The 22,695-nt window shown below is 41.1% G+C and overlaps 1 protein-coding gene and 1 long non-coding RNA gene across 7 annotated transcripts in view; one reads left to right on the top strand and one right to left on the bottom strand.

Annotated features, from left to right (window-relative positions):
* The window catches only part of LOC139181708 (uncharacterized), a 103,272-nt gene extending 92,312 nt beyond the window's left edge, over window positions 1–10,960 (bottom strand). For 2 of the 4 annotated variants that reach the window (XR_011565472.1, XR_011565471.1), the window contains exon 1: window positions 1,425–10,960. This is a non-coding gene — a long non-coding RNA (uncharacterized lncRNA). The remainder of the gene's footprint in view (window positions 1–1,424) is intronic. The other 2 variants (XR_011565474.1, XR_011565473.1) reach the window with 2 other exon arrangements.
* Window positions 10,961–11,887: 927 nt separating this feature from the next.
* NUDT11 (nudix hydrolase 11) lies at window positions 11,888–18,117 on the top strand. Of its 3 annotated transcripts, none has more exons than XM_070783442.1 (3): window positions 11,888–11,904; window positions 12,151–12,706; window positions 16,461–18,116. In XM_070783442.1, coding segments are annotated over exons 2-3 (495 nt in total). In that variant the 5' UTR covers window positions 11,888–11,904; window positions 12,151–12,212; the 3' UTR covers window positions 16,462–18,116. The 3 variants fall into 3 exon arrangements, 2 of the variants coding, with proteins under 2 accessions (XP_070639543.1, XP_070639544.1); XR_002180288.2 differs by lacking the exon at window positions 11,888–11,904 and adding an exon at window positions 14,942–15,020 and having other exon boundaries at window positions 12,063–12,706; window positions 16,461–18,117; XM_070783443.1 differs by lacking the exons at window positions 11,888–11,904; window positions 16,461–18,116 and having other exon boundaries at window positions 12,063–12,707.
* Window positions 18,118–22,695: the final 4,578 nt, after the last annotated feature.

Raw genomic sequence — 22,695 nt, 5'->3', positions numbered from 1 at the left:
ATAGAGTGAACAGCATCTTCACACATGTAAGTCTTCTGTTTTATGCCCACTGAGGTATAATTTTTCATAGTGCTCTCATTCTGGTGTGGATGATAAATTATATGCTCACACTAACTAGTTATGGACATTGGTTCTGAAGCCATAGATTCCAACCCTGGGCCTGCCACTTAACAGTTGACATCTGCAGCAAATTACTTCTGTGCCCCAGTTTCTTCATATGGAAATGGGAATAACAATGGCATGCATCTCATGGGATTTTGCTGAACAAACGAGGTAAAGCACTTTAAAAACATACAAAAGGATGTGCTATATGGTAACTATTTCATAAATATTAGGTATTATTAAATCTGCATGCTACATGATGCAATATTCTCCTTTACCATATAGAATGTACACTGCTTCCTGATCAGTGTTTCCCTTTAACACATATACTCTTAAAGGTAATTAGTTACAATAAAACTAACAAAGGGAACTTATCCACAGACAAGGAAGCTGGGAAACTAAGCAGTTAATTAACAAAGAATAGGAATTTTAAAATAAATGATAACCTATGGACTGTGTCAAGATGCCTGGACTGATGTGCAATATTTTGCGTCAATGTGATTGGGCCACAGAAAGTGCCCAGACAGTAGGTCAACCATTATTGTGAGTGTGTCTGTGAGGGAGTTTTAGATAAGATCAGCACTGGAATAAGTGGACTGAGTAAAGCAGGTTGCCCTCTAATGGGGATGTCCCATACCAAACAGTTGAAAGCCTGAATAGAGCAAAAAAAGCTGAGCTTCCTTCAAGGAGGAGGGAATCAAGTCTGACTGCTTGAGGTGGGACTCTGGTCTTTTCCTGCCTGTGGACTTGAACTGAACAAGCTCTTAAGGCTCAATCTCAGCACTTTTGGATTAGAACTTACACTACTGGCTCTCCTGGTTCTCAGCCTTTGGACTCAGACAAACTGTATCATCAGCTTTCCTAGGTCTCCACGTTGCTGAAAGCATATCTTGGGCTCTTGTCAGCCTCTATAAATATGTGAGCCAATTCCTAATAAAAAAATCTATTTCTCTCCTCTCTCTCTCTCTCTAAATATCCTATTGATTCTGTTCCTCTGGAACTCTGACCAATACACTTGTGAAGGCACTAGTCACTGGTGCAAATAAAATTACATGATGACATGATAGAACTCAGTGAAGACCTGCAGTATGATCACAGAATTTACAGATACTCCATCAGGGTCACAAAACAGGGTTTTAATAAATAATTATCTGATGGTTATTAAAGGCTATGGTAGACAGAATCCTAATACTGGTTTCCCAAGATACCTTGCCATAATCCCAGGTACTGTGAATTAGAGGAGGAATCACATGCACATTTGTGTTATATTTGCATGGCTAATGGGCTTTTGCAGTAGTAACTGAGATTATTAATCCACTTACCTCAAAATTGGGAGATTATCCTGGATTATCCAAAGGGGCCTAACATAATAACAGCAGTCCTTTAAAAGCAGAGAGTTTTCCCTGGCTTGCAGCAGAGGAAAGCAAGAGAAATTTGAAGCACAAGGTTTTGACACACCATCATTTGCTTGAAGATTGAGGGAACCATATGATGAGAAAAACAGGCAGCTTCTAGGATCCGAGAGCAGCTTCGACAAGACCCTGCAAAGACATAGTTCAGTCCTGCCACCGTAAGAGATAAATTCTGCCAATCACCCGGATTAGCTTAAAAGCTGCTTCCTCCCCAGAGCCTCCGGGTAAGATTCCAGCCGCACTGATACCTTGATTTCAGCCTCGTAAGACCCTAAGCAAAGAACTCACTTGACCGATGCAGCATGCATTATCTATGGGAACCGTAAAATAATACATATGGGCTGGTTTAAGCTGCCAAATTCGAGGCAATTTGCTGTGCAGCAATCAAAAACTGATCACAGGTATTTAAGTTATTGGCGTATTGAATCTGTTGAGCATAAGGTAATTCTCTGCATTATCCAATCTACTGGGGAGGTTATCCAATCTACTGGGGAGGTTAAGGAATCATTTCTGGCCCAGTGATAGTCACACATACCTCAAAAAGTGCCAATTAAAATAAGAATCACCAAAGTCACAGTGCAGAGAATTCTAACTCTAATTGTAGTGAAGACTAATTGCAAAATAGAGGCAAAAACAGGCAGCCTGCAGTGGGACAGCAACATGAGGTCACATGGCTGTCAGATGGGGCCATACTCAACATGAAGGGCTTGGGCGCAGGAGCTGCCCACTCAGTCCCTGCCGTTTAGATAAGGCAGAACATTCAGTTCCCAGTTCCTCTTAAGGGCAACAACAGGCAAGCACAGTCAGGGGAACTGCAGGTAGTGGTTCTCAATTAAATTGAAATAAATTATTATGAAAAAGGGTTTGATGTCATAGACATTCTTTGAGGCTTTGGAGGCAGACAGACTGGCTCCAAAACTGTGATCTTAGCTGGCTTTCAGAATTCTAATTTATTAACTGTGTGTGAGTGTGTCTGTGTGTGTGTGTGTGTGTGCGCAGGTAAGACACCTCCTCCATCAACAATCCTGACAAATCTTTCCAGACCACTGGGTTTAAGATATGACTGCATGATTCTGTACTAAGAGACCTGGATCAGCTTGCCTGATTGCTCTAATCCCAGACCCTACCATGGCGCGTGGAACGTACGCATCTCCTGACTTTTACAGCAGCTCCCTGTACTCAGGAGCCTCTACTACTAGTGTACTGGCGACTTCCTGGATTCATCATCGTTGGTCTTTCTAACATCTCTCAGTTTCTGAAATGTCCTCATGATGGGAGCGTTTCGAAATCCAAAGCTTTGCAAATAAAAAAATGACAGAAACATAAAAATTATTTTAAAAATGTAACTGAGAGATTAATTAGTGAATATAAGGCTGGTATAAGAATATAATAGAAAGGGACTACAGAGGATGAGATGGTTGGATGGCATCACCAATTCGATGCACATGAGTTTGAGCAACCTTGGTGATGGACAGGGAAGTCTGGCGTGCTGCAGTCCACCGAGTCCCGAAGAGGTGGACACAATTTAGCAACTGAACTGAACTGATAAAGCTGGCAATGTGATTACTTAATCATTCTGTTGAAAATCACAAATATTCAGGATTAAGGAATCACATCCCCTGGCAAACAGTGGAATTTTCCAATACAGGCCTTAAGTGTTCACAGTCACAATATGATCTGACTTCTGACCCTACTGCCTCTCTTCATTCTCAGCCCTAATCTTTGTCTCCTCTTCCTCTTTTCCCATCTTGCACTGTACATGTACTCCATGGATACTTCTAATTTAGCAAGTACAACTTCTTTTTGGTTTGTTTTCCTGTGAGATCCTAAGGGCTGGCACCATGGTTGCTTTGCTCTTTGCTTATCATGTAGGACATACACTGCAGGAAACATCTTAGGCATCGCTGAAACGTGAAACTTTAACCTCAAAAACATCCATTCGCAACCTGGGGTAGTACAGTAGAGGCTTTCTACACAGGTAGCATAGCTGTGGTTTATGAGTATCAGGTGCCATGCAAACTCTTCTAGAAACTCGGGAGGTTTTGGAGGACGAGACCTGGCTCTTTTCTCCATGTGCATCTACACAGTATATGGCACAGTTTTTAGCCCACAGTATGGCGAAATGCGACACTTTGCAGAACTGAGTCATGTATATGCCTTTCCACGTCTGCCACCCCCAAGTATAATGTTATAACCTTAATACTGTCTGTAAAGGAAAGTACTATTTGTCATGAGAAAGACTCTAAAAATAAACAGAATGATGAGATAGAGAAACAGTATAGAATTTTTCAATTTACATTGGTGACTCTCAAAAACACAAGAATGTTCTTCAAATACTTTTTTAAATTGTGGAGATATGCAGACAATGGATTGTGAGAGCAGTTCTAAATCCCAGCTCTGCCACTTCCTCACTCTGTGATGAGCAAGGCATCTATCCTCCCAGGCCTTCATTCCCTCATTTGTGACACTGGAATAATGGCATTTATGCTGCAGGGATTTTATGAAAATTGTCAGTGAGTTATGAAAATAGCTGACCTGCAGTAGCCCCCAAAGAGATTCTATCATCTCTTCTGATATGTAGTTCGGAAACAGCAACAAGAGAACTAGGATTCCTTTACAAGAACTCTGGGAATTATACACATCAGAAGATTCATCCAAAGCAACAAGTCAAGGAGCTTTCCTGTGAGGTGTAGGCTGGTACTAAAAGCAATCTGATCAACGTTAAAATGAAGTTTAGAAAATAAGAGTCTAATTGGTGTCCTCTGCTAGGAGATCTTCTATTTTATGAAAACTGCTAACAAAACCACTGATTTTCAAATGTGCCCTGAAATAAATACCCGAGAAGATGGGGGAAAAAAGGGGGAAGCCATTGTCCACTAATCTCTAATTCAAGAGAATGATGCCTGGCTCAGAACCCATGGTCAGAGCCCCTCTACCATGCTGCTCACTAATGTGCATCATCCCAGAACAGGCAGATTTTACTGAAGTCCTGGAAGACTGTGGCCATTTTCCTGATCCCAATTTTGATTCCAAATCTCACTTGTTGTCTTTATCAAAGGAGCCTGTGAAATGTGCAGAACAGCCTGGTAACCCTGAGAGATCTGTGTTGCTTCTGAGGGAACCGGTCTCATGGTGCGGTGCTTGGGCCTGTGGGTACACAGCAGCACTGATCAGTAAGATCCTGACCTTCCATCCTGGGCCAGTTTGAAGTCTTTGTGGAAGGAAAGGGCATCCTGCCAAGAACACAATTCTCACACAAGGAAACTAGCTCTGCAGCAAAGGACCCTCCCCAGCATACACAATCATCAAAAGTCATGAAGAAGTATAAATAACAGTTACTTTGTTCCTTCGCAAGGGCTCAGAACAGTCACCTTCCATCTGCCACAGCAGGGGTCAGTGTTGAATACACCAACATTTGATCAAAGGAGCTGGGGCAAAATCTCTGGGATGAAGCACTTCTGCAAGTGATATGAGCTGGGATGAAGCTTTGGAGAGCGGATCAGTGAAAAAAGGAAGGGAACCAAACAGGACTGCTGGGAGCAGATTAAGTGTGTTGGGGGATCTGCCTATGCTGTGGGCTTCCCTGGTGGCTCAGTGGTAAAGAACCCACTTGCTAATGCAGGAGATGCGGGTTCAATCCCAGGGCCCAGAAGATCGCCTGGAGAAGGAGATGGCAGCCCACTCCAGTATTCTTGCCTGGGAAATCCCATGGACAAGGAGTCTAGTGGGCTATAGTCCGTTTGGTCATTCAGACACGATTTAGTGACTAAACAGCAACAGCAACTGTCTATGCTGAACTTGCTCTGAGGTGTTATCACCAATGAGCCCTGAACTGGGCTCTCATTGGGCTATCTACTGCCAGATCACAGGCAACTCACAGAATGTCCATGGTCTCAATATTCTCCCTTGTGAAATGGGAATGACAATATTACCTCTTGAGGGTTTTTATTAGGATTCAACTACAGAAGATCCAGGAAGAGCCTAGCTTGGTGCCAATCTTTGTGTGTACTATTATTCCATGGTAGTCTCCAATTTCCTCCAACTAGCTCATTACCTTCTTTTGCACTCACGTTTGATTATATGATTACCTTTTATTCTCAAAGATACAATTTTATTGAAAGAAAATACATAAAGTACTGCATGTTCTGCACAGCTAAAGCAAAGTCTATTTAGATGACGAAGGCCTGAGTTCCAGAAATGCCACCCTAAGTCAGGCTGGGTAGTAAGCCGAGTGCTAGCCTATGAGATTTCCACAGAAAACAAGTCAGACATCTGGCCGCACTGACTAGCAGAGTTTGCATGGCGCTGATAGGTCCATGGTTCTCACACAGATGGTGCCTACTGGAAGCACTACAGTTTGGAAACAGAATCTTTTTTCTGTTAGTGCCACTTTCACAAATTAATTCATTAATTCAGTGAATATTCAGTAGTGTCTCTCCAGCTGTATCAGAAAGTTTGCTGGATCATGGAGTGACAAAGATCCATGGTTTGACAAAGACAAACAACGGCCCTTGCCCTCAAGGGTATCACAATGTACCAAGGGAGGCAGATACATTCAGTACATAAACTGATATCATCTGCGTGACTACAGTGTGTTCTCAGTAATGTTCTGGGCTGGTGGAGATTGACCAGTGAGCAAGAGAGAAAGATTTCTAAGATCAAGGACTTTGCAGCTGGGAACTATGGGGGAGGACAGAGATAAGTACAAACAAAGCAAAGAAGTAAATAACAGAGTCTGTTAGGTGATACATGTTGTAACTAAAGGACAATGTAGGGCAAGATAAAGGGGATGAGAGATAGGGTGGACGGTGGGAAAGGTGGGTGCACTTGCCAATATACTGTCCAGTGGCCTGGGTAGCCCTCACAGAGAAAGCAAGTGAGAAATGAGCAAGACCTCCATGGAAGTGAGGAAGTCAGCCAGGCAGATGTGGGTGAGGAGCATGCAGGCAAAGGGAAGAGGCCCTGAGGAGGGAGCCTCGCTGACATGACCCAGAAACTGCAGAGCCCAGCTGACCTGGAGTTGAGTGACTGAAGGGAGGCTGCTGGGGGTACAGTCAGGGAGGAGACAGGGTCAGATCCTATAGGACCTCAAACACCTCTCTTAGTGATTAGCATTTGACTCTAGAGACAGCACTAGCAAGGGTTTGGGTGCTGAATTTAGGTCGGTAGAGAGGACAGTAATCGGTGAAAAAGGGGGACACTGCAGTCAGGGAACCAGAGGGAGTCACCAAAGAAGCAGGAGGAATTAAGGGGTGCTCACGGCCTCTTTGAGAGTGGTAACACTCACCTGGACTTGATCTCCATTGACCTTTGTGCTCACACCCTTGATTGTTCACACGTGTGCTGTTACTCACACAATCACAAACTTAGAAGTCTTGTTTTTATCCCCATGGTTCACTGATTAATCAAAGAGAAAGACTGGAGAGGCATTGTTTTGTTCTAATCACTTGGTGTTTGAGAAGTTTCTACTGAATGACTTACTATAGCCCCTCTCTGCGCTTGAGGGAAAAAGAGAGAATGCAAGGAACACGATGAAGCCTCCCCACATGAAAAGCCACGTATGGAGTTGCCTGTGTTCACTCATCTCTCATTTTATATTTGGAATAAACAATTATTAGGTGTAATGAGAACCATCCTTCATGATCCAAATAGCCTTTGTCACACTCTTTCATTCAATCAATATATTTTGAATCCCTGCTGGATGCCAAGTTCAGGTCACTGTGCTGACTCGGGGAACAGGTACGTATCTGGCTGGCCCCCAGCCTTTACATTTTTCTCAAACATGCAGACAGATCATCACAGCGCTCCCTAAATAAAACTATGACAGAATTCAAGTCAAGGGAGCCTGGCAAAAAGGAGGAGGGTAATTTAATCACAGTATAAGAGATGAGTGAGTAATGGTCAGGAAAGCCTTTGCGGGAGGGAGAAATTAATGAGGTAGGTACTTTCATTATCTGCATTTTATAGATGAGAACTATCAAGGTCCAAGATATTCACTGATTTAAGACTATACAGCTAGTGAGAGAGCGAGATTTAAATGCTAGGGCATTGGGTTAACAAAACACCAATTTCCCCCACTCATTGACTACTACTAAAATCACATTCCCTGACTCAGCTTCCCTTTAATACATCCAGAAATCCTGGCAGATATGGGTGGTAACTCTCCTGAAAGCTAGAATCAGCTGTGAATACCATAAAGCTCTGAGAAGGCCTGAAATTGTCTCCATCTGAGCTGACATCTGTTCTGGAGAACTCCTCCCTCTTAGAATTGCATTCCACTTTAATTTAATCACAAAAGAGACAACTCTAGGTTCCATCCCCATCTCACCAAGAAAGGTGCCCAACTGTGCAGGATCATGTTTCTAATCTTGCTCTCACTTTCCAATCTGCCTGCTCCTTCCTAACCCAGAAAAAGTGCACAAATACGTATCCCTGACCTGTTGCTCTCAGGGCAGGTCTTCTTAGTTTTAGAATGTTACATAGAAGCTATGGTCTCCTGGGTGTCTGGATCACCCAGGTAGAAAAAAAAAATGAGAGAAGAGAAAGTCTGTACCATAAGGAACAACATGTACTGTGTGTGCATCTCAGCAATCTCAGCACATGTGCAATCTGTCATAGTGAAGGGAAGATTACCTTTGGAGTCAGAGTCAAGGTCTGACTCAGTTCAATGTCAATCTCTTCAAAAGAGGTGAAATTCTACTAGGAAATATACGTTCTCTCTTTAGTTTTGGTTGGAATTTGATGGATGGCAGTTAATGATTGTGTCAGCTAGCTCTTGATGCACCCCACAATTTACACAACTGAGTCTTTTGCTCACAATTCTGCAGCTCAGTGAGTTCAGCTGGGCTCAGCTGAGCAGTCCTGCTGTTCTCAGAAGCCTTACTTAATGCATTCGTGGTCAGTGCTCTGTTAGCTAACTGGCTGTGCTGGGGGCTGGATGGTATAGGACGGTCTCACCCACACTTCTGGTAAATGATTCTCTGGCAGCTAGGGTGAAACATGGACCATGGATCTCGCCTCATTCACCTATCCCAGGCTTCTTCACATTGCTATCATCTTGTTTCAAGAACAGCAAGAGAGGGCAAACCCCAGTGTGCAAGCACTTTTCAACTCGCTGCTTGCTTCACACATGCTGTTGTGCCATCAGACAAAGCAAGCTCCATCGCCAAGGCTACGACAATGTGGGAGGCATGCACATATCACAGCTGTCGCTGTAACAGTCTACTACTACAGTGGCTCAAAAAACAACCCTGCTCATCAGTGCAGTAGCCCTGAACTATAGATAAACCACGCAGTGGAGTGCTAGTCTTTCAAAAAAGATTTCTACTCTTGTTTAGAAAAAGTCAAAACTGTCTTGCCCTATTGTTTTAACAGGTGGAAAATACAATTATTTTATGAAAATCAAGGGAAAAACTAATCTGTAAATATCCTTGGCATTGTACTAAACCTGCAACTTGTGGGTCTTTGCCAGTAGGAATTCACTCTCTACCTCCTTCCATATTATAATGTTGCCTCTCCTCTACCTTCCAAAAACTGTGCCCCACCCCCAGCACAGACATGTTACATGGGTGTAATCTGACGCGGGAATGGTGGAATAGACTATAAAACGCCACCTCTGGTAAGACAAGGAGATAGTACCTGGCAATTGTGAAGCAGACCTGTGTTGTAGCTGCAGCCTGTTTGGTCCACACCTCCCTGCAGACAGGAGAAGGAAATGGCAACCCATTCCAGTATTCTTGCCCAGAGAATCCCATGAACAGAGAGTTGGCAGGACACGACTAAGGGACTGACACTTTCAAGTCCTAAGCAGATAGTGAAGGACAGGGAAGCCTGGCGTACTGCAGTCCATGGGGTCCCAGAGAGTCACGACACGACTAAGTGACTGAAAACAAGAAAGTACTAAGCAAGAAATGAATAATAATAATCCCTGCAGACACCAGCCCAATCTCCCAACTTTGCTAAAGTGCCTCTTGATTTACTCAAATATCTTTTAAAGCTGAGTATGAGTTTTATCATTTTCTACTACAACGTCCTAACCATATTTTTAGGATTCCTTGGCGTTTCATTTACTTTGTAGTGGTTGATACTACTACTGTGATGTCATCATTTACCCATTCTATTTTCTACAGGATTGTTGCTGGCATACATGAAAGCTTTTGGGATTTTAAATTTAATGTTTATTAATTTCTCCCAATTAAAGAAGTTTATTTTTACATCATTTCTCAGGTGTTTCCCAAGAATATATTCCTACTGTCTGCCAAAAAGAGAATTTTGTCTTCTTTTCCAAAATGGCAGGCATTTTTCTCTTTATGATCTCATTACATGGGAAAGAAAATTTTAAATGATATGTAATAACATGGGTGATAATTGATATATTTGCTTAGATTCTGATTATGATGGATTTTTTTTTTGATTTTTTAATTGTGAGTATAAACACACTGAGGAATACATCTTGCTGAAATTTATATTTTTTCCTAGCGTAGTTTTTTTTTGGGGGTGGGGTGGGGTGGAAATCCTACCATGCAGCAGAGGAAACTTTCCTGAGCAGGGATCCAACTCGTGCCTCCTGCTTTGAAGTGCAGAGTCCTAACCACTGGATCTCCAGGGAAGTCCTCCTAGTTTGTTTTTGGTCATGGTATGTTGCATTCCACCAACTGTTCTTTGATCATCCATATATCATTGAAATATGGTCATTAGCAGTAGTATGGCTGTTGGTTCAGGTGATACTCTGTGTATCTCTTATCTTTTTCTTCCTACAGTTTTGTTCTATCATGCCTACATACTTTTGTCATATTATGCTCAAGATATTGAGGGTAGTCTTGCCACCAGGAACAGAATCATTTTTATGGGCTATTTGGGTATACACAGAGTGGAACAGACCCTGGGAAGCTGAACAAACTTGTTATTTAAAAACCGGACTGTATGTTTCATAACCATTTTCCACATACCTTTCCGATTCCATTTCCCCTTGAGGAATGGATTATTTCCTTGGAAAAGTGAGTTGTCATGATCCGGCTTGCCTGATGCCAGCAGACTGTCTGCAGGCAAAAGAGACAAAGATGCCTAAGTTGCAATAAGGCAAAATGTGGGGGACATCAGAGGTCTTCTCCATAAGGTTACTGTGAGAGCAGGGAGGCAATAAGAAGAAATAAAATGGAGGGGGAAGGCTTTAGGTTGTTATATCTGGGGTTGTGGGGAGGCCACTTCTTGGCCAAGGGTATAGGATGGCTAGACCCACTCCAGTATTCTTGCCTAGAGAATCCTGTGGACAGAGGAGCCTGGTGGGCTGCTCTCCATGGGGTCGCACAGAGTTGGACAGGACTGAAGCGACTTAGCATGCATGCATGCATTGGAGAAGGAAATGGCAACCCACTCCAGTGTTCTTGCCTGGAGAATCCCAGGGACGAAGGAGCCTGGTTGGCTGCCGTCTATGGGGTCGCACAGAGTTGGACACGACTGAAACGACTTAGCGGCAGCAGCAGACAGAGGTGAGAGATCACCAAGTGGCCTTGCTGGAGTCCCAGCAATGAGGCTTCTGAAACTCAAAATGTAAAATATGAAGGGACTGCCAGAGGCATGTTTCCCAAAACCTCAACCAGTGCTTCCCAATGAGAAAGAGAGAGACGTGTGGAGTGTGTGGAGGGGAGAGATTCTTGGGATTGAATAAAACACTGCTTTGGGTGGCTCTCCAGCTGTTGGGTGAATATGACCTAAAGTGCAAAGGTCTGAACCAAGTAGGTGAGGAGTTTACTGATGAGGAAACCAGGGACCAGAGGTTAGGTTAAGATGTCAACAGGGGTAGGTTCAAGAAAGCTGTTCAGTCATGGACTGTGCCAAGATGCCTGGCCAAGTGAAGAACCTGTTGAAAAAACAAAACTGCACGAAATGACTCAGCAATGATTCGGTACTCTTTCGCCCAATACCTAGGATCATCTTGACAAAACCGAGGCCTTCCTATAAGTAAGCCGGTACTCTTCATTGTGGGAGATGACTACAACCTTATGCACTTGACCATCCGTCTTGTGGTCCTGTGTGTAAAACGATTGCGCGTGTGTTTTCTGAGACCTGATGGAGAGGTTGAAGAGGTCTGGCCGCGCCACAGCCACGTGTGGGTCAAAGGCACACGTGGAAACAAGCTGGCCCAAGTCACAATGCGGTGCATTTCACCCTGGGGGACGGAGACTCCCAGTCGGAGAAGTGCCAGGCGCCTGCGCTGTGCGCCAGAGGCGCCTGGCGCTGCGGGAGCCGCGAGACCCCCGCCCTCCGACGGGAACGCGCACGTGCCTGGGGACGCGGACGCGCGCGCGAATGCGCATCACCTCGCTCTGCTTTGGTCCGGGCGGCTGAGGAGGGAAGGAGGGACGGACGGAGACGCGCACCGGAGACGCGAGTGGGCTCTTCGCAGAGTGGCGGGCTCGGGGCGGAGGCGGGGACGGGGGCGGAGGCGGCGCCTCCTCCACTCTGGCGTCTGTGCTCGGGACCCCCGGCCGCGCGGGGGACGGACCGACTGACGTACCTCGCGCGCCCCCGCCCCCGTCCCCGCCCCCGCCTTATCTTCCCTGAGCTCCTGGGGCTCCTGAGCTGAGGCCCCTCTCTCTCACTCTCTGCCCCTCCTCGCGGCTCTTTCTCTCCCCAGCACCTTGGAGTCCCTCGACCCGGCTGCGGCGGGGACCTGAGCGGCGGCGGACGGCCTCGAAGATGAAGTGCAAGCCGAACCAGACGCGGACCTACGACCCGGAGGGGTTCAAGAAGCGGGCGGCGTGCCTGTGCTTCCGGAGCGAGCGCGAGGACGAGGTGCTGTTAGTGAGTAGCAGTCGGTACCCGGACCGCTGGATCGTGCCGGGCGGGGGCATGGAGCCCGAGGAGGAGCCGGGCGGTGCGGCCGTCCGCGAGGTGTTTGAAGAAGCGGGAGTCAAGGGGAAGTTAGGCCGGCTCCTGGGCATTTTCGAGCAGAACCAAGATCGCAAGCACAGAACGTACGTGTATGTACTGACTGTCACTGAGATTCTGGAGGATTGGGAAGATTCGGTTAGCATTGGGAGGAAGCGAGAGTGGTTCAAAGTCGAAGATGCGATCAAGGTTCTCCAGTGCCACAAGCCCGTGCATGCCGAATATCTGCAAAAACTAAAGCTGGGCGGTTCCCCAACCAATGGAAACTCCGTGGCCCCGTCCCCGCCGGAGGGCGATCCCTAGTATGTACCGCTCGTGCACAAACTTCTGCTTTCCGCCTACCTGACAATAAGTAGTGCCTGGAGCACCTCTCTTGTTGCCTTGTGCGGTCTCACCGGGAGGAGGGAGGCTTCTTTTGTTTCCTTGGCAGACCTCTGAATCACGCTTGCAAACTGTCTCAGTTGCCAGGCACTGTTTTCAGGCACTTTGCACGTTTTTCAGATGCTTTCAGAATCGCTTCTTGGTAACACTTGATAACATTTCAGAAAGCCAAAGCCACATGGGTTTTTTAAGTTGCCTTAACTGGTCACCCAGAGTTTGGGATGTGTGTGTATGTGCATGCACGCGCTTGTGTGCATGTGTACTTTTGGTACCAGTCTTGTGGTTTGTATTGTATTGAGGGCCTTTAAAATCTGATCACCTTGGTTGTGTGGCATTTTCATTAATTTTTTTTAAGTTGTTTTCTCATTCACAGCTTTAGTCCTGTCAGCAAGCCCTTCTGTGATGGGAATTGGTTTGACGGTCCAGTTTTGAATTTCAAAAAAGTATTTAAGAAATTTTACACCATTTGCTCTTTCTGCACTGAGCAATAATTGCATGTTCAGATATGTGATCTAATTTGCCCTTTTCAGAAATTGCTTTATTCATATGTTGTTAATTCGAGTTTCAGAATATTTTCATAACTGATATTTTTTTACTTCTTACTTGAAATAACCATTACCTTTTTAGCCCAAATGTAGCTTAGCAAAATACCATTTTATAGAGTAAACACTCTCTCGAGAAGGTTGTTATGTACTGTCCTGATAATGTACATATTATGAAAACTGTATTCCAAGTGTGATTTAGCATGCTCAACTTCCAACTTCCATTGCTCTTTTCTCAGTGCCCTAGAACAACTATGGTTCTCAGTATAAACTATTCTTTGAAAGAAAGTTTGCGTATTTGAATTTGTGATAGTCAAGTTAAACTTGTCTGAATATCAGTAGTCAAAGAACTGGAATATTATATGGTAATTTCATCCCAATTGAGGGAGTTAGCTTTCTTAGCTACTCAGCTACTACTGACTTCTCAAACTGTTAAGATGTCTGAACAATCTCTTGTGAAGATTTTGGATTAGGTTTTGTGTCACATGACAATCTTTTTTGGGTGTCTAAGTAAAAGCTCTTACTTACATTTGCTTCAGGACTTGTTTAGGGATCCTATCTAAAATGTATAGGTCTGTCTTCTGGAACTACCTTTATTCCTCTAGCCATGTCGGCAGTTAGGTAGATGGAAAATCTACTTTCTAAATTGGGCTTCAGGTTGAAAAAGTTATTCCATACATAATACTTAAGCATTTTTAAAACATCCTTCTAGTAAATAATAAGATAGAAAGTAATAGTTATTTCAAACATTTTGTTAGTCCTGAAAGTAGCCTGTTTTAAAACACAATTACTGCTAAAGATTTAATGGAAGTTATCCTTTGTTAAATTAATTCATATTTTACTGTTGTGCAACATACATGCAGAACAGTTGACAAATCTTTACAGCTTAATGAATCTGTACATAGTGAGCAATACATGTAACTAGAGTTCAGATCCAGAAATTATTAATAACATTACCTGTAACTCAAAAGTCCATTGCATTCCTCTTCCTAATCAGTACTCTGCCCTTCTATCTTTTAAGACCATAGAGTAGTTCTACTTTTAAACTTTATATTGAATTTTAGAACATATACTCTTTTGTGCTGCTCCCTTGTGTGCTGTATGTGTTTTGTTCCTCAAAATACTCAAATATTTTTCTCTATTTGGTTGCATTTTAATTCTATAAATTAGTAACATGCTTATATGATTGCTTCTAAAAAGTGGGTTCTGTTTCACTTTCTAAAGAAATTTGGTACTACTATTTTGAAAACAAATCTTATTACACTTTCAAGTACAGATAAAGTGCAAGTTTCAGTTCACAAAACATTTTCTGTACTAATGCCATTGAAGTAAACTAAAAAATGAATGAGTTTTAAAAACAAGTGACAGTTTATTATCTGAATTATTTCATTTGATTAATTATTGTGTATTTTTCAATTTTCCTCTGCAAAAGTGATCTATATCAAATATATATTTGAGCACATATGTTTAATTCCAAACAACTTGACCTTTACTATTCATATAATCTCAAATAGCCCCAAAGATATTTTCCCCCAATAACCTAGTTATTCAAGAGGGTTCTTAAATTCTACCTTAACATTAACACAGCAGATATACTGGGTTCTTATTTTACAGATATTTTTGCAGATAAAAACCCCTTCCATCTGAAATGCTGTCACAAATACTTTGGAGCCTTAACTTGTTATTCTTAGAGGTAATAATGCATCATCTTACTTGGTTCTTAAATTAAGTGTCTGACAAAGGCAAAAATATACAGTATTCATATTAACCCTTTGTTAAGAATTTAGCATATAAATACATTGTGGGTTTGTTTGCTTTTGCCAGAAACATTTAGAATATGTCATGCTATATTTTAGGATTGACTGTTAGGTTCATTTAAGTAGCTTTTGTGAAATATTCTCTGGAACTTAGCCTAGTCGAAATAGTTTAAAGCTCCAAGGAGACTTCTCTTTTTCTCTTTAAGACCAAGCCTTTCAAGCTAAACAGATGAGCAGAGATCATGTAAAAAATTTCTACCGCCTCAGCGCTCCAAAGATTGATGTACAGTTGATTTTTTTTTCCTTCTAAGAGTGTTAAAGTCACTTATATGTTGTTTGTTTGGTTTTTCAGCCTTCCCCTTGGTAAAAAGGGAAAAAGAGTACTCTCCATAGATAATTGAGGTTTGCAGCAATGAATCAAATTTTTTTCTGCATGTTTTATAACCAGCATATATTTTCAGCTGCTCAAATATTTTATTCTTTTAATTTATAGAGAGGCAACATTAGAGATTAATTATAAATACATAGAAACACTGAAAATAATTGGTGCTGTGTCTATAATGTATAAAAAATTTTAAATAAATTGTGTCTGAATATGTACACACACAAATATATTTGGGGGACAAATCTTTTACTTCCAGGTGTCCCATATAGGGAAGCCACCAGGCACTACCAGGGTTTCACCAGTGTTTTCCTGGTAGTTGTCTTCTGATAAACTGTTATACTATATTTAACAGATATTAAATATTTTATGGGCAAATAGCATTATGAGAATCGGAAAGGTCACTATGGTAACTGAAGTAAAACTGGATATTTTTATGAGCAGTTTTCAACTGCTTCTTTTTGCTAATTCTGTAACTTCAGCCAAGTTATTTGATGCTCAGGGTTTTTAATATAAAATTGAAGATAATAAAAATGGTTACTTCATAAACTTTTCCTATGAGAAGCCTTTCCTGACCACCTGGGTCAAGATACCCTCTCCTGTGTGTGTCATGGTTTTTACAATTTATTGTACTTACCTATTTGCATGGTTGTGTGGCCACTGGCTAGGAACCAATAATTCCCATAAGCCTAGAGTCCAGAACATGAAATTTATGTGTTTTTTTTTTTTTTTATGTCTTAGATGACCACTCCCCCTTTTGCAAAACTTCTGGTATCACTTCTTTCCAGATTTTTTTGTTTTGTAACATATATTGACTTATAACTTCCTCAGCTGCTTATCCAGACTCACATTGCAGCTGCATTACATAATTCTGGGAAGGCTTTCCAAATGTGAAGTGAATGATGCAGATAATAAAGGCTTTGTAAGTTTATCAATTGGAAGAATTGTTAAATTAATATAAGCCTTCTAATTTTATGTTGGTTTGTTTCTCCAGATGAACAGCAAAGATGTCCAGGATTGTTTGAAAGAATCAATGATGTGAACCATTAATAAATGGAATTGTCAAGTATAGGTGAGCACTTCCATGCTTCCAAGGAGACAGCTCATCTGGTTTTCTTCCTGCATCTTGAGACATGCCTTCCCTGTCTATTTTGCTGACTTCTCTTGCCCTGGTGATTTTACTGTTGTACATGAACAGACTCTTATTCAGCACCTGTAGCCTTTTGTGCTTTTTTTTGATATGTCTGCCTTCTTTATTAGACTATGATATCCTTGAAAGCAAGAACCACATCTCCTTATTCTTTGCATATTCTGCCCCTGAGACACTACTTGAAATATGGTTGACATCACTGAAGGTTCTTTGATTCAATTAATATTTTATAATCACTACATATAATTATAATGGCAAAACATTCCCCTTCCAATCTGGTGCTATATGCTCTCCAGGCACCATGTGTGTGGCTTTTCTGAATAAGACATTTTGGAAACTTTTCAAGGCAGTTGTAGGATATTCAAGGACAACAATTACTACTCCTATTGCTATGTCATACCATGCAGTGGATAGCACGGTTTTTACATCACGTAGGGCAAAATTTTATAGAATCAGTCCTTTGTGTAACAACTTCAGTGTTTTTGTACTGTTGTTAATTTGCTTAAAATTTTATTCAAGAATACCACTTGCTGTAAAACTAATTATAAAAATAAATACAATGAACATAATAAGATGATGTGCTTTTAATAAAAGTTTTACAATATACAAATAATAAAGTTAATGTTTTTGCACTGCTCTAACCACTTCTTTCATGTAATCTTAACATTTCTTTGAAGAAAAGATTGCTTTTCTAATTTTACAGATTCAGTATACTGTATTATTTGATGTCAGAGGCAAAAAAAACTGCTACAGGCAGTTTCCAAAGTTAATCATGCCACTTAGTTTGCCTAGGTTTCTTTATTACCTCTCACTGATTCAGTTGGCCATAGTTTTCATCCCCTTTTCCAATACACTCAGCTAGATCCTCATCCCACCTGGATTCTGTATGTGAGAATGCAGAGGATTGAAAGAGAGCTACATTGTTGTCACCTGGAAAAGTCAAGGGGGGACACTTCTAGGAGGGTGCTGAAAATTAAAAGATTTAGAGATGACTTGGGTCAGCTACCTCCAAGAGAGCAACTTTAAGACAATGACAGAGATGTTTAGAGGAAATTTTATGGAGTTCTGCCATGGGGTTTGTGATGTCAGCACTCTTCCTCATCTCCCTACAGAGGCCCTAGAGTGGCCTTAATAAGGTAGTTTTCTTTCTTTTGCATTGTAAAGCAGTAAAATCGAAAAAAAGCTTGGACTCCATTTGAGTGTTACACCCTTCCACATGGTACCAGTGAAATGTAATGATTATTTCCCCAATTTTTATAGAATTTGAAATAAAGACACATTTCCCTGGTGTATTGGATTTTTTTAGGTATGATATAGTACTGTGGTTATGTTTTTTAAATCCTTATCTTTTAGGGAAATATACTGTAAATTTAACAGATGAAAAAATATGCTACTGATATTTGCTTAGATGGGGTGAGTGAGCATATAGACGAAATTGGCAATAAATTGAAAATTATTAAAGTTGGGTGATGGATATTTGGGAGTTCGTTATACTATTCTCTATACTTTTGAATATGTTTGAGATTTTTCATAATAAAAATTGAAAAAAATTCTTCAGAGTATACTTGTAGGCCTACCTCTATCCCTACGACTTGAGAAGGTTGGTTGGAACATCAGTCGACAGCCCATACAGCCAGAACGTCTCCTCCCCTCAAAAAAACCTAGGTCTTGTTCCTGAGCTAACATGTTGGCAGACTTTCTCTTCCCTTAATGTGAATGCTTCCCTCGGAGGTCTCCCAGCTCTACACATAAAAAGACTTTTAGTTGCATCAGTATGTCAAATATGACCAGAAAGCTTTGAACACTACTGGTGGACATAGCTTAGGTTCCACTCCCCATTCTATAATTTAGTTTTAAAAGCTGAAATTTTTTTCCTCATTACAAAGTTAATTCATCTTAATTTCATAAAAGTTGGAAAATTCCCCCCAAAATAAATGAATCAAAAATCACACATGATCCCCCTACCAAGAATAACTATGTTTGAAAAAAAAAAATGTGTGTGTGTGTGTGTGTGTGTATTCTAGCCATTTTTCTTTTCAAATATAAACATACATAACCCAGACACAGATGGCACAGATGAGCCCCTTCCCCCAGAATAGTTCCTAAAATCCATGACCACTTTATTGTTAAACAAACACAACACAGGCACCTTGCTGTTCCTCAGAGTGTTTTAGGGTACTTCTCATGGTTGTCATGGGCTTCCCTGGTGGCTCAGATGGTAAAGAATGCTCCTGCAATGCAAGAGACCTGGGTTCGATCCCTGGGTTGGGAAGGTCCCCTGGAGGAGGGCATGGCAACCCAGTCTAGTATTCTTGCCTGGAGAATCCCCTCGGACAGAGGAACCTGGCAGGCTGCAGTCCATGAAGTTACAAAGAGTCGGATACAACAGAACGACTAAATATAGCACACTACACAGGGCTGTCATGGAATTTTTGCTACTTCTTTTCTGTACAAGTGCACAGGCATAGCACAAAACTTGGGTGTCAAATCCAGACCAAGTTCTCTATCAAGTGTTGATGAAGGGAACAATGCAGGTTTGTTTTATTTATCTGTTTAGCCACGAAAGAGCTGCAGCCTAGGCTAGCAAGCCCTGTGTGGAGATCTTTATACAAGAATAAGATACTAAAGGTTGTAATCTTTTTTTTTTTCTAATTCATTTAGTTTTTTACTTTACAATATTGTATTGGTTTTGCCATACATTGACATGAATCTGCCATGGGTGTACATGTGTTCCCCATCCTGAACCCCCCTCCCACCTCCCTCCCCATACCATCCCTCTGGGTCATCCCAGTGCACCAGCCCCAAGCACCCTATATCATGCATTGAACCTGGATTGGCAATTCATTTCTCATATGATAATTCACATGTTTCAATGCCATTCTCCCATATCATCCTGCCCTCACCCTAGCCCACAGAGTCCAAAAGACTATTCTATACATCTGTGTCTCTTTTGCCGTCTCGCATACAGGGTTGTCGTTACCATCTTTCTAAATTCCATATATATGCGTTAGTATACTGTATTGGTGTTTTTTTTTTTTTCTGGGTTACTTCACTCTGTATAATAGGCTCCAGTTTCATCCACCACATTAGAACTGAATCAAATGTATTCTTTTTAATGGCTGAGTAATATTCCATTGTGTATATGTACCACAGCTTTCTAATCCATTCATCTGATGATGGACATCTAGGTTGCCTCCATGTCGTGGAAGCATTATTATTATAAACAGTGCTGTGATGAATACTGGGGTACACGTGTCTCTTTCAACTCTGGTTTCCTCAGTGTGTATGCCCAACAATGGGATTGCTGGGTCATATGGCAGTTCTATTTCCAGTTTTTTAAGGAATCTCCACACTGTTCTCCATAGTGGCTATACTAGTTTGCATTCCCACAAACAGTGTAAGAGGGTTCCCTTTCCTCCACACCTTCTCCAGCATTTATTGCTTGTAGACTTTTGGATAGCAGCCATTCTGACTGGCATGAGATGGTACCTCATTGTGGATTTGATTTGCATTTCTCTGACAATGAGTGATGTTGAGCATGTTTTCATATGTTTGTTAGCCATCTGTATGTTTTCTTTGGAGAAATGTCTGTTTAGTTCTTTGGCCTATTTTTTGGGTCGTTTATTTTTCTGGAACTGAGCTGTAGGATCTGCTTGTATAATTTTGAGATTAATTCTTTGTCAGTTGCTTCATTTGCTATTATTTTCTCCCATTCTGAAGGCTGTCTTTTCACCTTGCTTATAGTTTCCTTCATTGTGCAAAAGCTTTTAATTTTAATTAGGTCCCATTTGTTTATTTTTGCTTTTATTTCCAATATTCTGGGAGGTGGGTCATAGAGGATCCTGCCGTGGTTTATGTTGGAGAGTGTTTTGCCTGTTTTCCTCTAGGAGTTTTATAGTTTCTGGTCTTACATTTAGATCTTTAATCCATTTTTAGTGTATTTTTGTGTATGGTGTTAGAAAGTGATCTAGTTTCATTCTGAGTGGTTGACCAGTTTTCCCAGCACCACTTGTTAAAGAGATTGTTTTTTCTCCATTGTATATTCTTGCCTACTTTGTCAAAGATAAGGTATCCATAGGTGCGTGGGTTTATCTCTGGGCTTTCTATTTTGTTCCATTGATCTATATTACTGTCTTTGTGCCAGTACCATACTGTCTTGATGACTATGGCTTTGTAGTAGAGATTGAAGTCAGGCAGGTTGATTTCTCCAGTTCCATTCTTCTTTCTCAAGATTGCTTTGGCTATTCGAGGTTTTTTTGTATTTCCATACAAATTGTGAAATTATTTGTTCTAGCTCTGTGAAAAATACCGTTGGTAGCTTGATAGGGATTGCACTGAATCTACTGATTGCTTTGGGTAGTATACTCATTTTCACTAAGTTGATTCTTCCAATCCATGAACACAGTATATTTCTCCATCTATTAGTGTCCTCTTTGATTCCTTTCACCAGTGTTTTATAGTTTTCTATATATCGGTCTTTTGTTTCTTTAGGTAGATGTATTCCTAAGTATTTTATTCTTTTCGTTGCAATGGTGAATGGAATTGTTTCCTTAATTTCTCTTTCTGTTTTCTCATTGTTAGTGTATAGGAATGCAAGGGATTTCTGTGTGTTGATTTTATATCCTGCACCTTTATATCCTGCACCTTTACTGCACCTTTACTAGCTCTAGTAATTTTCTGGTGGAGTCTTTAGGGTTTTCTATGTAGAGGATCATGTCATCTGCAAACAGTGAGAGTTTTACTTCTTCTTTTCCAATCTAGATTCCTTTTATTTCTTTTTCTGCTCTGATTGCTGTGGCCAAAATTTACAATACTATGTTGAATAGTAGTGATGAGAGTGAGCACCCTTGTCTTGTTCCTGACTTTAGGGGAAATGCTTTCAATTTTTCACCATTGAGGATAATGTTTGCTCAGGGTTTGTCATATATAGCTTTTATTATGTTGAGGTATGTTCCTTCTATTCCTGCTTTCTGGAGGGCTTTTATCATAAATGGATGTTGAATTTTGTCAAAGGCTTTCTCTGCACCTATTGAGATAATCATATCATTTTTATTTTTCAATTTGTTAATGTGGTGTATCCAATTGATTGATTTGTGGATACTGAAGAATCCTTGCATCCCTGGGATAGAGCCCACTTGGTCATGATGTATGATCTTTTTAATATGTTGTTGGATTCTGATTGCTAGAATTTTGTTAAGGATTTTTGCATCTATGTTTGTCAGTGATATTGGCCTATAGTTTTCTTTTTTTGTGTGTGGCATCTTTGGTATTAGGGTGATGGTGGCCTCATAGAATGAGTTTGGAAGTTTACCTTCCTCTGCAATTTTCTGGAAGAGTTTGAGTAGGGTAGGTGTGAGCTCTTCTCTAAATTGTGTAGAATTCAGCTGTGAAGTCGTCTGGTCCTGGGCTTTTGCTTGTTGGAAGATTTCTGATTAACAGTTTTAATTTCTGTGCTTGTGATGGGTCTGTTAAGATTTTCTATTTCTTGCTGGTTCAGTTTTGGAAAGTTGTACTTTTCTAAGAATTTGTCCATGTCTTCCAAGTTGTCCATTTTATTTGCATATAGTTGCTAATAATAGTCTCTTATGATCCTTTGTATTTCTGTGTTGTCTGTTGTGATCTCTCCATTTTCATTTCTAATTTTGTTGATTTGATTTTGCACCCTTTGTGTCTTGATAAGTCTGACTAATGGTATGTCAATTTTATTTATCTTCTCAAAGAATCAGATATTGGGTTTGTTGATTTTTGCTATGGTTTCTTTTGCATTTATTTCTGCCTTAATTTTTAAGATTTATTTCCTTCCACTAACCCTGGGGTTCTTCATTTCTTCCTTTCCTAGTTGCTTTAGGTGTAGAGTTAGGTTATTTATTTGATTTTTTTCTTGTTTCTTGAGGTAAGCCTGTATTGCTATGAACCTTCCCCTTAGCACTGCTTTTACAGTGTCCCACAGGTTTGGGGTTGTTGTGTTTTCATTTTCATTCATTTCTATGCATATTTTTTTTTCATTTCTTCTGTGATTTGTTTGTTATTCAGCAGCGTATTGTTCAGCCTCCATATGTTGGAAGTTTTAGTAGTTTTT

Source organism: Bos indicus, chromosome X (assembly GCF_029378745.1).
Source record: "Bos indicus isolate NIAB-ARS_2022 breed Sahiwal x Tharparkar chromosome X, NIAB-ARS_B.indTharparkar_mat_pri_1.0, whole genome shotgun sequence".
In the NCBI taxonomy this organism is placed as follows: domain Eukaryota; kingdom Metazoa; phylum Chordata; class Mammalia; order Artiodactyla; family Bovidae; genus Bos; species Bos indicus.
This window is presented reverse-complemented; position numbering and strand designations above follow the sequence as displayed.

What these genes read in the sequence shown, in the direction of transcription:
- NUDT11 (XM_070783442.1), top strand. Translation starts at nt 12,213, where the DNA reads ATGAAGTGCAAGCCGAACCAGACGCGGACCTACGACCCGGAGGGGTTC.